Genomic DNA, 15,097 nt, shown 5'->3' with positions numbered 1-15,097 from the left:
ACCCCACTCCTGCACAGGCGTTAATTCCCGATAAAACTCTCATCTCAGCACCTGCCCTAGAGAACCCAGCTGGTACCCCGCTCACTCTTCCATCCCACACAGCAGGCCCCCCCACCCTGGATATTAGCTGTCAAAAAGTTGAAGGCAATGTGTGACAAGTGCTACAACGGAGGTAGGAACAGAAGGCTGTGGTGTCTGAACCGGCTCGGTACCTTCAGTCACCTCTGCCCCAACTCCAGGGCTGCAAGACTCTAGACGCTGTGCCCAAGGCTGCAAGTCACAACTGAGAGCCTTTCCAAACCAAGCCTCTGTGTTCTGGTCTCAACCCTCTGCCTCTGGCTCGGTGTGTCTGGGTGGTTTTGCAATGCCCAATCCTGGATTCTGCATCTTTGTCCTGATTCTCTGGCCAAATCCTAGGGCACCAAAGACCCAGAAAAGTAGGAGTCCAGAGTTCTAGACCCATTCTGGGGGCCTGGGCTATGTATGCAAGGGTGTGTCATACACTGCAGTGTGTGGACAAGACTGAAATTAAAAGCCAAGCTAAACATCTGAAGGGGGCATGGGGCCAAGGACAGAGAGAGACACTGGGCCTAAGGCAACAGGACTGAGGCCAGGAACAGTGGGCCAGGCAAGCGGCCCTGCTCTCTGGGACAGAGTATCTTGAAGCACCCAAGTGCCCACAGGCTAACCAAGGATACCTTCAGAGTACCAGCAAGGCAAGGCCACCAAAGCAGCAGGAAAGTTCACCTCTGATGAATCCCACACAATCGTGCGATTAAAAAATCTAGAAAGAATACTTTAAATTCAGCATACTGTTAAGTTTTGTTTATAATTTATATTTAAATTATGGGTTATAATATTTAAATTATGGGTTAATTTTTAAATTGTGGGTTAATTATAGGTAATAATTATGGGTAATTTAAATTTTATATATTTAAATTATGGGTAAGGTTTTCATCAGCCCTGGCAAGAGGTCTTTTAGAAGGTTCTTGTGGTCTCAGGGATGGGTAATGAGGGAGACAGTAAAGGTGCTGAACTCTAACCATGGGGCTCTGAGCAGGGAGTGGATGCTGAAACAGGGTCCAAAATGGTACATCCCAAATCTGAAGGGCAAAGAAGGGCAGCCAGAGGGTATATCTGATGGGAAGTTCAGCTGGAGTAACAAAGAGGACCACCTAGGTAATGACTCTCCCTCTCATAAGCATCCAGGATATTTCCAGGTTGACAGGGGGGGCCTTGGCCTCACTAGTTGTTCAAGGGCCCAGACTACAGGGCTTCTCCCTTCTCCTGCATGGACTTCCAAGATGGCACCAGAAAAGGGAGACGAGCCTGGTGGAGTGTTGCAGGTAGGAGTCCTGTGGCCAGGACTAGAAGCGGCCGCATCACGTCAGCTCATAAACAGTGGCCAGGACACAGTCACACGGAACTGCAAGGAGACTGGGAAATAGAGGGCATCTGGGCATGCCCATGAAGGAGGGGAGAACAGATCTGGTGGAGAGCTAGCATTCTCTGCCCCGAGGAAGGAGTCCTCAGCCAAAGGTGGAGGGGGAGGGGGGCACAGAGTCAGCAGGGGAGGGAATGGCCAGAGGTGTGCTGGCAAATGCCTAACAACCGGCTGTCCGGAAGGAAAAAAATGTTAAGTCCTGATTGATAATGTTTACTGATTTTCTTAATGTAAATAGTCCCACCATCACCAATTTCAAACTACCAGCATGCTCGCTGAACAAGCAATTGCCAAGAGATGTGTGGTAGCAGCTCAATATATAGATGAGTTCAGTTCTTCCTAGAAACAGAACCGACAGGAGATATATGAATATACGTATATTCATATATATAGCATATTATATATAGAATGTATTACAGTATAGTTATATAAAATATATTATAAAGACAGATATAATATATTTATATGATATACAAAATCAACCCTCACAATAATATTTTCACCATGCATACACAAAAGGTGCAAATAACCTTCAGAATGTAGATAATANCCCCCTTCCTGGTTCCCCCCAACCCCGCCCCCAGGATGGACAGGACTAACGTGCCAGAGAGCTGGAGCATCGGCATCCTGGCAACAGGGACAGAGAGCACTAGAAACAGGAAGTCAGGGGACGCTGGTGCTGGTGACCATGGCGCAGGCAAATCAGACTCTGCGACCGTGGTGTTTTCTCATGTCCTCCCTCCAGTTTCCGGAACAGGGGAGCAGAGTTCTGCTATCTATGTGACATCTTGGTGAAAAATAGAGAAAGGCTCACCCTCCTACCAGTAGATCCCTCGAACTGTGCTAGAACACAGAGCTTTGCCAGCAGAGCTGAAACCCAGCCCTAACCCCCCCGCCACAGGACACCTTTGTACAGTGCACAGGCTATACAACAGTACCTGTGGCTCTATGTGGAATGGAGCAGCCTCCTGGTGAGATTTGGGATAGAAGCCCCTTTCCCTTCTCTGACTGGGAGATTGGTTGGTGAAATGTGTCTCTCTCTGAGAAGACTCCCTTGGCATGACAGCAGGCAAAGACTGTCTCTGGTGTCCCCAAGCTCACAGACATGCAATTATCTCCTAAAGTAGTGGTTTTCAACCCTGGTCATATGTTGGATCACCAGAGGGGCTTTTACAATTCCCAGTGACCAGTATACATGCTGGGCTATATAGGGCCCAATGGCGGACGGGACACAGATGTTAGTTTTCAAAGCTCCCCAACATGCAGCCAAGGTTGATAACCACTGATGTGAAGTCATCTTGGCTCTGGCCAGTGACGCTGGGTTGGGGGACCACCTGACCGAGAGCTGTGCATTCCAGCGGGTGCCTTTGGAGAGTTCTGCCCTCCCAAACCTCCCCATCACCCTTCCACACCTAGCCAAGTCTGGCCCCCAGCAGCATTAGGAAATGCTGAAATTATGCACTCCAGGAAACTGGGGAAGGGAAACCAAGGATCACTGCAGACAGGGGCAGGGCAAGGGGCAAGGGGCCATCTGTCTGTCTCTACTTCTACGTGAGACCTGTATCTTCCCTCCTTGGCCTCAGCCTCCTGCCTGTAAGTGAGAGGAGTGGTCTGTTCCCTCAAACAAAAACTCATGCAGGAGGTTGCCATGTCCAGCAGGTCTCCATGCCCCATTCTGTCCTTATCTCACCTTCCCTCCTTGAAGCCTCAGACGGACCTGGGGGGCTCCCAGGGCCCTCTGGTACAGGCTTTGTAAACAGCAAGAAGAAGGGGACACTAATGTCCCTTCCAGCTGGACCCATGGATCCCCTCATCCAGAGGCATCCTGGGAATGCGGTCTGAGGGCAGAAAAAAGGAGGAGCTGCTTTCTCTCCTGCCCCACCCCTGTCCCCCATCATTCTCAGGTACATGGTCCAGACTCGCTCTTGCCCTGTTCCCAGCTTTACTTCTGGGTCTGAGCCCAGAGCCTCTGTGGTTTTGTCTGATTCCAATACTGATCCCAGGAAAAGCAAGCGGGTGAGTCCAGCAACTTAATGTCATTGGGGGAAACAGCTGCACAGGAAAAGCACCCGGGGGTTGTTTCTTAACCAAAACAAGTGTGAGTGGACCCAAACTAAATCTTCAGGGCATTTTCGTGCCTCTAGCTTGGAGGACATGGTCCAGGCTGCATTACTCACAGGGCTTCATGATTGCTCAAGATGCTGTCACTGGCCACGGGACCTCACCCTGTGACCCTGATGTCAACATGAGATTTTCCAGATCTGTATCCTCCCCACTTCTCCCCAGTGGCCTCTGTCCCAGCCTGACCCGGCCTCTACCTGGTCTGAAAGGAAAAAGAGGGCAATTCAGTCATTTAGGGGTGTTTCTTGAATCTGTCCCCAAGCCAGTATTCCTCACAGGGCTCACAGCCTGAGTCCAGCCTGAGGCTCAAGGCTGGGAGTGCAGGAGGAATGTTGGGTAGTCTGTGAGACACAGATAAGAGCCCTGGGGAAGTGGTTAATGGCTCCTTCTGGTGGTAGAATCAGGAGAGTTTTACAGGGGACTTGCTCAGAATGATCAGGCTTGTGTGGTGAAACTGGGGGAAAGCACACTCCAGAGGGAAGGAGCTGCTGGTGCAAAGGCACAGGGGCATGCAGGGGCTGCACATGCACGTGTCTGTGTGTAGTATCACTAGGAGATAGCTCGCAGACGAAGGCATGGATAATACCATGAAAAGCCTTGAATATTATATCAAAATACTTATTCATCTCTTCTGAGGGGTGGCTGGGGGCCAGAAAAAGTGACTTGTTGCTGAGTAAGACAGCTTTTCCTCCATGGACTCTGCTTCCTCCCTACAACCTGGTCTTTGTACCTCCCACATCCTGGTGAGTGCTTGACCTCTCCCATTCTCCCGTCCTCTCTGTAGGCCAGACCTGTCCTCTCTAGTACGGATTGCTGCAGGGTCTCTCACTAGACCCCTAGCCTCCAGAACTTCTGCCCATCCAGGTGCCAGAGTTGATTCCACATTAATACGACATTTGTGGTTCAATAGGCGTGGGGACACTCTGAGGATCAGGGAGGGAGCATGGCCGTTCAAAGCAGAGAAGTAATCATTCAAAGCCCTCAGCTTCAACTGTTAACAAGGACCACACAGCACTCAGGCTCAAAAGAAACCCAGCCCCAGGCACAAATGCCTAACCTGGCACATGGGGTCATTTCAGGGGCACAAAGCCTGGTCCTCACCATCCAACAAGTTCACTGAGGGCTCTCAAGCCAAAAACTGCTCACGTGAACTGGTTGGAATTTGGGGATTTAGAGAGACTGGCATCATAGAAAACCATCAGCTGTAAACACACGGCCCTGGATTTAGATTCCCATCCTGACAGTACTGTATGACTTTGGGCAAGTTGTTTAACATTTACGTGCCTTGTTTCCTTTATCTGCAAACCCAAGACAATAGCACCTGCCTCGGGCAATTTGAGAATTATGTGACATTTTGAATACAAAGCACCAGCCTAATGCCAGACACAGAGTAAAATTCTAATAAATGATAGCTGTTAGTGTGATCGCATTTCTTGGGCAATTTTTAGGCTCTTGAGGTTGAACTCCCCAAAAGTCCCGCTATGCATTCTTTATTGTTATGTTAGTATTAATCAGAAACATGACAATTAGCATGTTTTTGAGATCCTACTAAGTGCAGGCCCTGAACTTCGTGTGCATTCTGACTCTTCTCACCGCATTAAGGCAGCAGAAACATCCCTAACAATCTGCTTGCCCGGCTCATCCCCTAGGGATCTGAACGCCGCCCAGGCTGCAAGCTCCTTCTAAGACACACCTGTCTTTCACCGTTGAACCTTGAGCTCATAAACCGCCTCCTGGACCCTCCTGGCAGGAGACATCAGGCGGAGCAGATCCCATTAGACGGGCCTCCCCCGTCTCCCCGAGGGCGCTCTCCCCGNTCCGGGATGAGCAGCGCCGCGTGCGCCCCGGGGCCGAGGGACCGCCAGCCAGGCCGCCCCGCCCTGGCCCCGACATTGATCAGCAGCCGTTACCGAGCCTTTTACTGGTTCGCTTGGATGGGAATTAATTCTGGGATGGATAAATAATGCATTGAGGTTTGCGTAGTCCAAGGCAAGCCTTCGGTCGGTCGGGAGCAAAGAGAGGGAGCCAAGGGAGCCTCGCCGATAAAGCCCAGCAACCATGGGGGCCCGAGCGGGGCAGGAGGGGCAACTGGGCAAAAGGAAGAGAAAAGGGAAGTGGATGACAGCATGATCGGCACAAGGACGCTTGTGGAATATGTTGAGCCCAAAGATCAGGCAAACCAGGAGGGGTAAGTCCAACTTCCCGGGGCGGATCTGGGCACAATGTGTGTCTCTTGGCTAACACGTGCACACGCTTAGCCAGCTGCCACACTGGGAGACAGATGAGGCAGGCGTTCCAAAGGCATCCTCCTAAGGGACATGCCTTCCTAGTGAGTCTCCTGGGGTCTGTGGGGGGTCAGACCTGAGACTACAAAAGAGCAGTAGCCATGTTAGTGCTCCCGAGTCGATATTTAGCCCTCATCCAGTATTCTATGTTTTGCCGAGTTCCTGGGTGGCTCAAAGTGACCAGGCGACAAGTTGGGGAAAACTTTGTTCCTTTACTAAAAAATGCTTGACACTCAAGATTTGCCCCAGCAGCCAAGACAAAAGTGGCCCTCACTAGGGAGGGCCATGCCCTGGTTTCTGGAAACAGCCAGGTCCGGGTGAGAGCCCTCATTCCCGAGGCCTGGGTGGGTGTTCTGTCGAGCCTGCAGGAGCTACCTGGGCTGGGCTGCAGGAAGCAATTCCTCAGGCAGGTCCCATGGGGAGAACTCCCAGGAAGCTGCACAGCCTGGAGATGAGGGTGTGAGGGCAGAGACCTAGAGATAAGAAAGAGACGGCAGTCTGGAGAAACTTGCAGGGATGATCTTGCAGGACCGGGCCACTGCCCCAGCCAGCCCATGTCCCTGCAGAGTGGCCTGGGGACTCAGGGCAAGTCCCAGGACTAGGGACAGCATCTCCCTCGGGATAGCAACTTCTTAGCCGGAGTGTCGTTTGAGATGAGAACATCTATGTTTTAAGAAAATAGAATGTGTCTGTAAAGGTGGCCAGTGTTGGGGGAGGTCTGAGCCTCCCTGTGAGCAGTGACTATGAGGACAGGTAGTGGCTTGGAGGTGGGTGGAACACTTGCTTGGGGAACCTGGAAACAGTGTGTTTCCCCCCGTGTGTGCGACAGGGACCCTCTAGCCTCCCGTGAACTCACATGCAGCACACCTATCCATTAGCTACTAACGGATGATTACTGGGTGGGCTGGCCTCCCAGAGCATGGGCACGACTGTCAGGGCCACCATGGGGTGCTCCGAATGGATGATAACCTGTAGACGCCGGTGGGCAAAAGAGGGCTGTGCATGGCTCTGCGGAGGGGTGGGAGTGCAACCTAGTGACGAGCTAACGGGGTGGGCCAGCCACACGTGCACTTTGAGAAAACTTAAGTCTGTCCTCTCAGCCCTGTCTAGATATAGGTGTAGATGTAGATGTAGATATAGATATAGATTTGGATATAGATACAGATATAAAGATGTGGGTATTGAGCCTTGACATATGGCTAGTCCAAACTGAGAAAATTATACACTAGATTCTGATGACTTGGCAGGGGAAAAAAAGAATGGAAAGTATTCTTAATAATAATCACATGGAGTACATGCTGAAATATCAATATTTGGGATATATCGGGTCAAATCAAATATATTATTAAATTTAATTTCACCTGGGTTTTTTTCTTTTTTTTTTTACCTTCTTTTAAAGCAGCTACTAGAACATTTACAATTACAGTTACGTATGTATCTCCCATTAAATTTCTGTCGCACGGTGCTGGGCTAGAAAGAGATCAGGGCTTCAGTAAAGGGGCTCTCAGGAAGCCAGCCTTTGAAATCCCAGATTTCTTACAGAGTTGTTCTAGGTCAGCGGTTCTCAGCCGGGAGTGATTTTGCGCCACCCCCCAGGGGACCTTTGGCATTGTCTGGAGACATTTTTGGTTGTTCCAACTGAGGGGTGGTACTGGCATCTAGTAGACAACGGAGATGTGCTAAACATCCTACAATGCAGAGCATAGGCCCCACAACAAAGAATTACTGGGCCCTGAACGTCTATAGTGCTAAGGTGGAGGGACACTCTACTAGGTGATATTATCTGGTAAGATATGTTAAAAGATGACTTGTATGGTGTCGTGGATCAGCTAACCACTTACCCACAAAAATGTATGATCATAAACGATGATAAGAAACATTCTAAGAGCATATACTACAAACGTAGCATCTAAAGGAAGTAAGCGGTACTTGAGCGGTAAGCTGGGAAATGACCGGGAGCTAACGAGGCAAAGAATGGTGGAATAGGCGCCTTCCAGGTGGGGAACGGCATGTGCAGGTGCTGTGGGCGGGGAGGGGCAGCAGGCAGAGCAGGAGGCTGGAGACCAGGTCAGGAATTCATGGCAGCGTCAGGCTTGCAATTAATTGGGGAAAAGCCTTCCCAGGGATGTTTCTGGAGAAATATAGACCAGAATTACACATTGTGTGTGTGTGCGTGTGTGTGTGTGTGCACACACTGTGGTAGAAAGAAGAAATTGGGCTGTGGTAGAAAGAAGAACTTACATCAAAATTCATCCCCATTGAACCCATTCGGAGCTGGGCAGGATACATGTTATAAACACAGCAGGCATAGTATGCAAATCACAGCACTTGGGATCCAGACACTGCCTTGTCCATACTTCTCCAGACTATTCGTATTCCAGATACACTACCAGGCTGTGCCACTATGTGGATACACTGGGCTGCATGAAAAAGACTGGGGTTGGGGCGCCTGGGTGGCTTAGTCGGTTGAGCGTCCGACTTTCGCTTAGGTCATGATCTCGCGGTTCGTGGGTTCGAGCCCCGCGTCGGGCTCTGTGCTGACTGCCAGCTCAGAGCCTGGAGCCTATTTCAGAGTCTGTCACTCCCTCTCTCTCTGACCCTCCCCTGCTCACGCTGTCTCTCTCTTTCCTAGAAATAAATAAAACATTTAAAAAAAAAAAAAGAAAAAGAAAAAGACTGGGGTTGTTTTGGGGGATAGTTAATAAATCAGCCTCAGCCAGCTCAGAAGCCACTGGGGTCTGGCCCGAAAGGCTGCTCTGCAGATAGGGTCTTCCCAGGGACCCTTCTTCAGAGTCAAGTGGGCTATTAATTTCCTGGCAGGCCCCCATCCAGGATGCCAGCACCCTGAAAGGTGTCCTCAGGTCTCTTGCCTACGGAGGGGAAATGTCAAGATTGAGAACCTCCAAGGGAACACCTCCTGTCACTTACCTGCATCTAGAGCTAAGTTCGGTCCTCTGTCATGCCCTGACGGAGCTCACTTTCCAAGAAGTTAGAGGCAGAAGAGGCAGAAGTCAACATGGAACACACACACACACACACACACACACACACACACAAGAGGACAATAATAATTCATAAGATAGAGAGGCACCCAAACCAGCTGGAAGAGGCTCTAAATAGGCCAGTGAATTCAAATATTGTGCTTAGTTTTAAGTGCATCACACAATTCAGACTGACTTCAGGAGAGTGATCCAGATTGGCTCAAATCAGCATATACTGGCCATTAATACAGTAAGTGACTTTAACTTGCCGTTGCTTGCTTAGGACCAGCTCAGACTCGTCCTAGCTAGTCGTGGCCTGTTGAAGTGAGCCCAGGCTATTTGGAACCAGGTGTGGCTCCCTGCTCCCACCTGGCTCCAGAGGTGCCTTCCAGAGACCCTTCCTTGTCGCTATGCCCCAGCAAGCTCTTCCTCCCCTGATTCCCATTTCCAGAGTCCCAGAGTGGGAATAGAAGAGAGAATTCCCCTGCCCTTGCAATAGAATTGCCCCTGTCCTTGCCAATTTTCCCAGAGGAAAAATAAGATAAATACACTAAAACTCCATGAATGTATTACATATACAGGGAGCAAGTCACAAGTCTGTGTGCTTGGTGACACGAAAAGTTGCAATTTCTTTATCCAGACAGAAAAGAAAAGCATAAGGCAGGTGCCTTCTCTCCTGGAAATAGGAGAGGAGGCACAGTGGAGCCTCGCGCCGTACCCTCAGGTCCACTACCACATTCTGTGCACACTCCCTCCCCTGCTCACACGGCCCCTGGGAACACCTGGTTAGAACCAGGTCTGGCTCCCCATCTCTCCAGCCATAGTCAGAACAGTCCCAAAGTACTTGAGCTTGATACGGCCCCAGCTGGCTCCGAGCGTCACCTTTCTGAAATCCCTTTCTGTAATCGGACTTACGTCTTCAGAGGTCGGTATGTTCTGTCAGTCTGGATCGAGGCTGGTTGCTCCTAGTCTAGGAGGATGAGGGATGGGATGCAGACCTGTCACTTTACTCCCCAAAGAGCTCTGGATTCGGCTTGTCTCACTCAGCCTCATGCCATCACCCACCTGCAGCCGTCATCATGCCTCACCTGGACCATAGCAGTAAGACTGCCTCACCCCCAGCCACCTCCATCCATTGTCCACTCCAAAGCCAGAGCTATCTCTTCAGATGTAAATCCAGCCATAAACGCACCTCTGGCCTCTTCCCCTAGCTCCAGCTTGGACTTCCCCATTGCTCTTCAGGTTAAGATCCAAAGGCTTTACCGTGACCCACAAGGCTCCTCCTACAGTCTAACCAGTGGCCACCCCTCCAGACTCCTCTCACTCTCCAGGCTCTGGCCACACTAGCCTTCTTCCTGTTCCTCAACTGTCCCATGCTTCCTACCACAGGGCCTTAGCACACCATTTTCCCTACCTAGACTGCCTCTCCCTTTTCTCTCTCTCTGTCTGTCTGTCTCTCTCTCTCTGTCTCCCCGCTATGTCCTCTGCTGCATGCTCTCCTTGCTTTCTTTTTAAAATTTATTTATTTAGATTCAGGTTAGTTAACATACAGTGTAGTATTGGTTTCAAGAGTAGAATTTAGTGATTCGTCACTTACACAGAACACCCAGTGCTCATCCCAAAATGTGTCCTCCTTCATGCCCTTTGCCCATTTAGCCCACTCCCCACCCCAAACCCCTCCAGCAACCCTCAGTTTGTTCTCTGTATTTAAGAGTCTCTTATGGTTTGTCCGCCTCCCTGTTTTTATCTTATTTTTCCTTCCCTTCCCCTATGGTCATCTGTTGTGTTTCTTAAATGCCACATATGAGTGAAATCATGTGGTATTTGTCTTTCTCTGACCGACTTATTTTGCTTAGCGTAATACCCTCTAGTTCTATTCATGTCATCACAAATGGCAAAATTCCATCCTTTTTGATGGCTGAGTAATATTCCATTGTTTATATATACCACATCTTTATCCATTCATCAGATGGTGGACATTGGTCTCTTTCCATAATTGGCTATTATTGATAGGGCTGCTGTAAACATTGGGGTGCATGTGCCCCTCCGAATCAGCATTTTTGTATCTTTTGGATAAATACCTAGTAGTGGAATTGCTAAGTCATAAGGTAGTTCTATTTTCAGGTTTTTGAGGAACCTCTATGCTGTTTTCCAGAGCAGCTGCACCAGTTTGCATTCCTACCAACAGTGTAAGAGGGTTCCCATTTCTCCACATCCTTACCAACATCTGTTGTTTCCTGAGTTTTTAATTCTAGCCATTCTGACAGGTATGAGGTGGTATCTCATTGTGGTTTTGGTTTGTATTTCCCTAGTCATGAGTGATGTTAAGCACCTTTTCATGTGTCTATTAGCCATTTGGATGTCTTCTTTTAAAAAGTGTCTGTTCATGTCTTCTGCCCATTTCTTCACTGGATCATTTGTTTTTTGGGTGTTGAGTTTGAAGTTCTTTATAGATTTTGGATACTAACCCTTTATCTGATATGTCATTGGCAACTATCTTCTCCCATTCCGTCGGTTGCCTTTTAGGTTTATTGATTGTTTTCTCTGCTGTGCAGAAGCTTCTTATCTTGATGAGGTTCCCAATAGTTCATTTTTGCTTTTATTTCCCTTGCCTCCAAACATGCTATCCTTTCTTTACAGCATTTACCTTGGATTATAGTTGTATACTTCCAGGTGGGATTATCTGATGGCTGTCACTCCATAGGACTATGAGTGCTGTGAGGACAGGAACCTTTCTGATTTTGAATATCATTATACTTAAGTGTCAGGCATCTGAAGGACACTCAATACATATATTTTGAATGAATGAATGAATAATGAATGAATGAATGGTAGAGAAAGTATTAGCCTGGGAGGCTGAAGCACTCTGCCCTAACTGGTCCAGGTCCTTAGGAAAGTCAGCCCCTCCCAGGAACCTGTGTGGCTTGGTCAGTTAAGTGTCTGACTTGGGCTTAGGTTATGATCTCACAGTTTGTGAGCTAAAACCCCACACTGGGCTCTCTGCTTTCAGGATGGAGCCCGCTTCGGATCCTCTGACCCCCCCTCCCCCCGCCCCTCCTCTGCTCATTTTCTCTCTCTCTCTCAAAATAAATAAATAAACTTTAAAAAAGGAAAAAGTAAAGTCAGCCCCTCCTTTGACTTACTTATATGTTGCAAATATTTCCCCAATTTATTGCTTGCCTTTTACTTTTATATTGGGTTTTTTCCCCCCAGATATACCTAAGTTCTTAATTTTTATGTCATCATTCTATCAATATTTTCTTTTACAGTTTCTGCCTTTGTTTAGAATATTTCAAAATAAAATTGATGTTGCTCTAAAAGAGGCCCTCTCTTTTAGAAGAAATCATTAAACTAATGAGCCACACTACAGCAGCTTTAGCTATCTTTCTTAGCAGGAGTATCAATGTCTTGGAAGTCATGATGAATGGGCAGAGCTTGGTCAGTACTTTGGGGATGGAGCAAGAGAGCTCTATGAAATGGAGTACTTTCAGTGGCCACATTGTTCTTGATTTTCCCCACAGGAAAATAAACCAGTGGGGCACCTGGGTGGCTCAGTAGATAAGCGTCCGACTTCAGCTCAGGTCATGATCTCATGATTTGTAGGTTCAAGCTCCGTGTCGGGCTCTGTGCTCACAGCTAGCTCAGAGCCTGGAGCCTGCTTCAGATTCTGTATCTCCCTCTCTCTTTGACCCTCCCCTGCTCATGCTCTCTCTCTCTCTCAGGAATAAATAAAACATTTAAAAAAAAAAAAAGGAAAGTAAACCAGCATTTATTGCGTGTCTTCCAAGCTCAAGGAATGTCCACTGCACTTACGTAATTCTCATAACTACACTATGATGAGGCATCAGTGCTCCCATGTTAACAGATGTAGAAAGAGAATCACGGCTGCCCTGCCAGCAAGTGGTGGCATTGGTATTCGTGTCTGTCTGATGCTGAGGCTTCTGACCTCCCTCCCTAACCCAGTGCAGGGATCCACACCATCCAAAGCCCTCTGAAGATAGCACTGCATGTGCCCCAGGGGAGCTATAGATTCTTTGAGTAATAAGAAGCAGTGATTTATTTTTATTTATTTAATTCCAATAGAATTAACATACAGTGTGATATTGGTTTCAGATGCCCAACTCAGTGATTCAACAATTTTATGCTTTACTCAGGGCTCATCATAAGTGTCTTCTTAATCCTCTTCACGAATTTCATCCCTCCCCCCACTGACCTCTCTTCTGGCAACCACCACTTTGTTCTCTATATTTAAGAGTCTGGTGTTTTGTTTGTCTCTTTTTTTCCTTTGTTTGCTTGTTTTGTTCCTTAAATTCCACATATGAGTGAGATCACATGGTATCTGTCTTTCTCTGACTGACGTATTTCACTTGGCATTTATATACTTTCTAGCTCCATCCTTGTCGTTGCAAATGGCAAGCTTTCATTCTTTTTTATGGCCGAGTAACATTCCATTCTTTATCCATTCATGTATCGATGGACACTTGGGTTGGTTGTATAGCTGGGCCATTGTGAATAATGCTGAAATAAACACAGGGTTTCATATATCTTTTCAAATTAGTGTTTTTATTTTTTCTGGATAAATACCCAGGATTGGAATTACTGGATCATATGGTAATTCTATTTTTATATTTTCAAAGAAACACACACTGCTTTCCATGGTGGCTATACCAGTTTGCCTTCCCACCAACAATGCACGAGAGTTCCTTTTTCTCGACATCCTTGCCAACACTTGTTGTCTCTTGTGGTTTTGATTTCAACCATTCTGATAGGTGTGAGGTGATAGCTCATTGTGATTTTCATTTGCATTTCCCTGATGATGAGTGATGTCAAGCATCTTTTCATGTATCTGTTGGCCATCTGTATGTCTTCATCGGAAAAAATGTCTGCTCATGTCTTCTGCTCATTTTTCACTGGATTATTTGCTCTTTTGGTGTTGTGATATTTTTAAGAAGATGCCCACAGCCTATGAACACATGGAGACTGAGTTTAGACAATTGTTGGAATATTTAAGGTTGAATTATTAATATGTAGTAGAAAACTAAGCAAAAGAAAAAACAAGATGCTTATGAACTCCAGGGAAAGCAAAAAGTGATGCATGAAAAGAAAAATTATTACAATGTACTACATAGCCCAATTGGGACTAGCAATTACACAGTGTAAATTAATAATGCAAAGCTGGGATGTTGATGAAACCAAATTATAGTATAACTATATGGGGAGGGTGGAGTGGGTACTTCTGTCTGGTGGGGAAAGGAGAATGAAAGAAATGAAATCTTCACTTTAGCTACAAGTCAACAAATATTTTTTAAAAAATCACCAAGTGACTTGGCATGAAAACAAACACATAGGTCAATGAAACAGGATAGAAAGCCCAGAAATAAACCCAAGTCTATATGGTCAATTAATTTATGAAAAAGGAGCCAAGAATATATTATGGGGAAAGAACAGTCTCTTCAATAAAGGATGTTGAGAAAACTGAATGGTCACAAAAGAACAAAACTGGACCATTAGCTTATACTATATAGAAAAATCAACTTGAAATGAATTAAAGACTTTCATTAAGACCTGAAACCGTAAAATTCCTAGAAGAAAACATAGGTGATAAGCTCCTTGACATTGGTCTTGGTGATGATTTTTTTTAATTTGACACCAAAAGCAGAGGCAACAAAAACAAAAGTAAATGTGTGGGACCACATCAAACCAAAAAGCTTCTGCACAGCAAAAGAAACCAACAACAAAATAAAAAGGCAGCCTACAGAATGGGAGAAAATATTTGCAAATCATATGCCTGTTCAAGAGTCAATATCCAAAATAGATATTCACATAACTTAATGGCAAAATATCATAATAAGAAAATAAAATCCAAACAATTCTATTTAAAAATGGGCAGAGGAACTGAGCAGTTTTCCAAAGAAGACATATAATGGCCAACAGGTACACGAAAGGGTGTTCAACATCACTAAGGCCAGGGAAATGCAGACCAAAACCACAGTGAGATACCACCTCATGCCTGTTAGAATGGCTGTCATAAAAAAGTAAAAATAAGAAAACCAAAAGATAACAAGGATATATTATCTCAAGTGAGGTTGTGGAGAAAAGGGAGCCCTGGTGTACCAGTGATGGGAACGGACATTGGCACAACCACCGTAGGAAATGGTATGGAGGTGCCCCCAGAAATTAAAAATAGAACTGTTCTATGATCCAGCAAACCCACTACTGGGCATATATCCAAAGGAAATGAAATCAGGGTATCAGAGGAGTATCTG

The 15,097-nt window shown here is 46.8% G+C and overlaps 1 protein-coding gene across 2 annotated transcripts in view; it reads left to right on the top strand.

Annotated features, from left to right (window-relative positions):
* ARHGAP22 (Rho GTPase activating protein 22) overlaps nt 1–15,097 on the top strand; it is a 169,443-nt gene that overhangs the window by 23,326 nt on the left and 131,020 nt on the right. Inside the window, exon 1 of one of the 2 annotated variants that reach the window (XM_077746436.1) lies at nt 5,581–5,753. The exons of the other annotated variant lie outside the window; for it this stretch is intronic. Within the exon in view, the coding sequence (XP_077602562.1) occupies nt 5,720–5,753 (34 nt within the window). The 5' untranslated portion in view covers nt 5,581–5,719. Of the gene's footprint in view, nt 1–5,580; nt 5,754–15,097 lie in introns of those variants that run through there. 2 annotated transcript variants of the gene reach the window in all.

The sequence above is a fragment of the Crocuta crocuta genome, unplaced genomic scaffold (genome assembly GCF_008692635.1).
Source record: "Crocuta crocuta isolate KB4526 unplaced genomic scaffold, BGI_CrCroc_1.0 scaffold28, whole genome shotgun sequence".
Taxonomy (NCBI): domain Eukaryota; kingdom Metazoa; phylum Chordata; class Mammalia; order Carnivora; family Hyaenidae; genus Crocuta; species Crocuta crocuta.
This window is presented reverse-complemented; position numbering and strand designations above follow the sequence as displayed.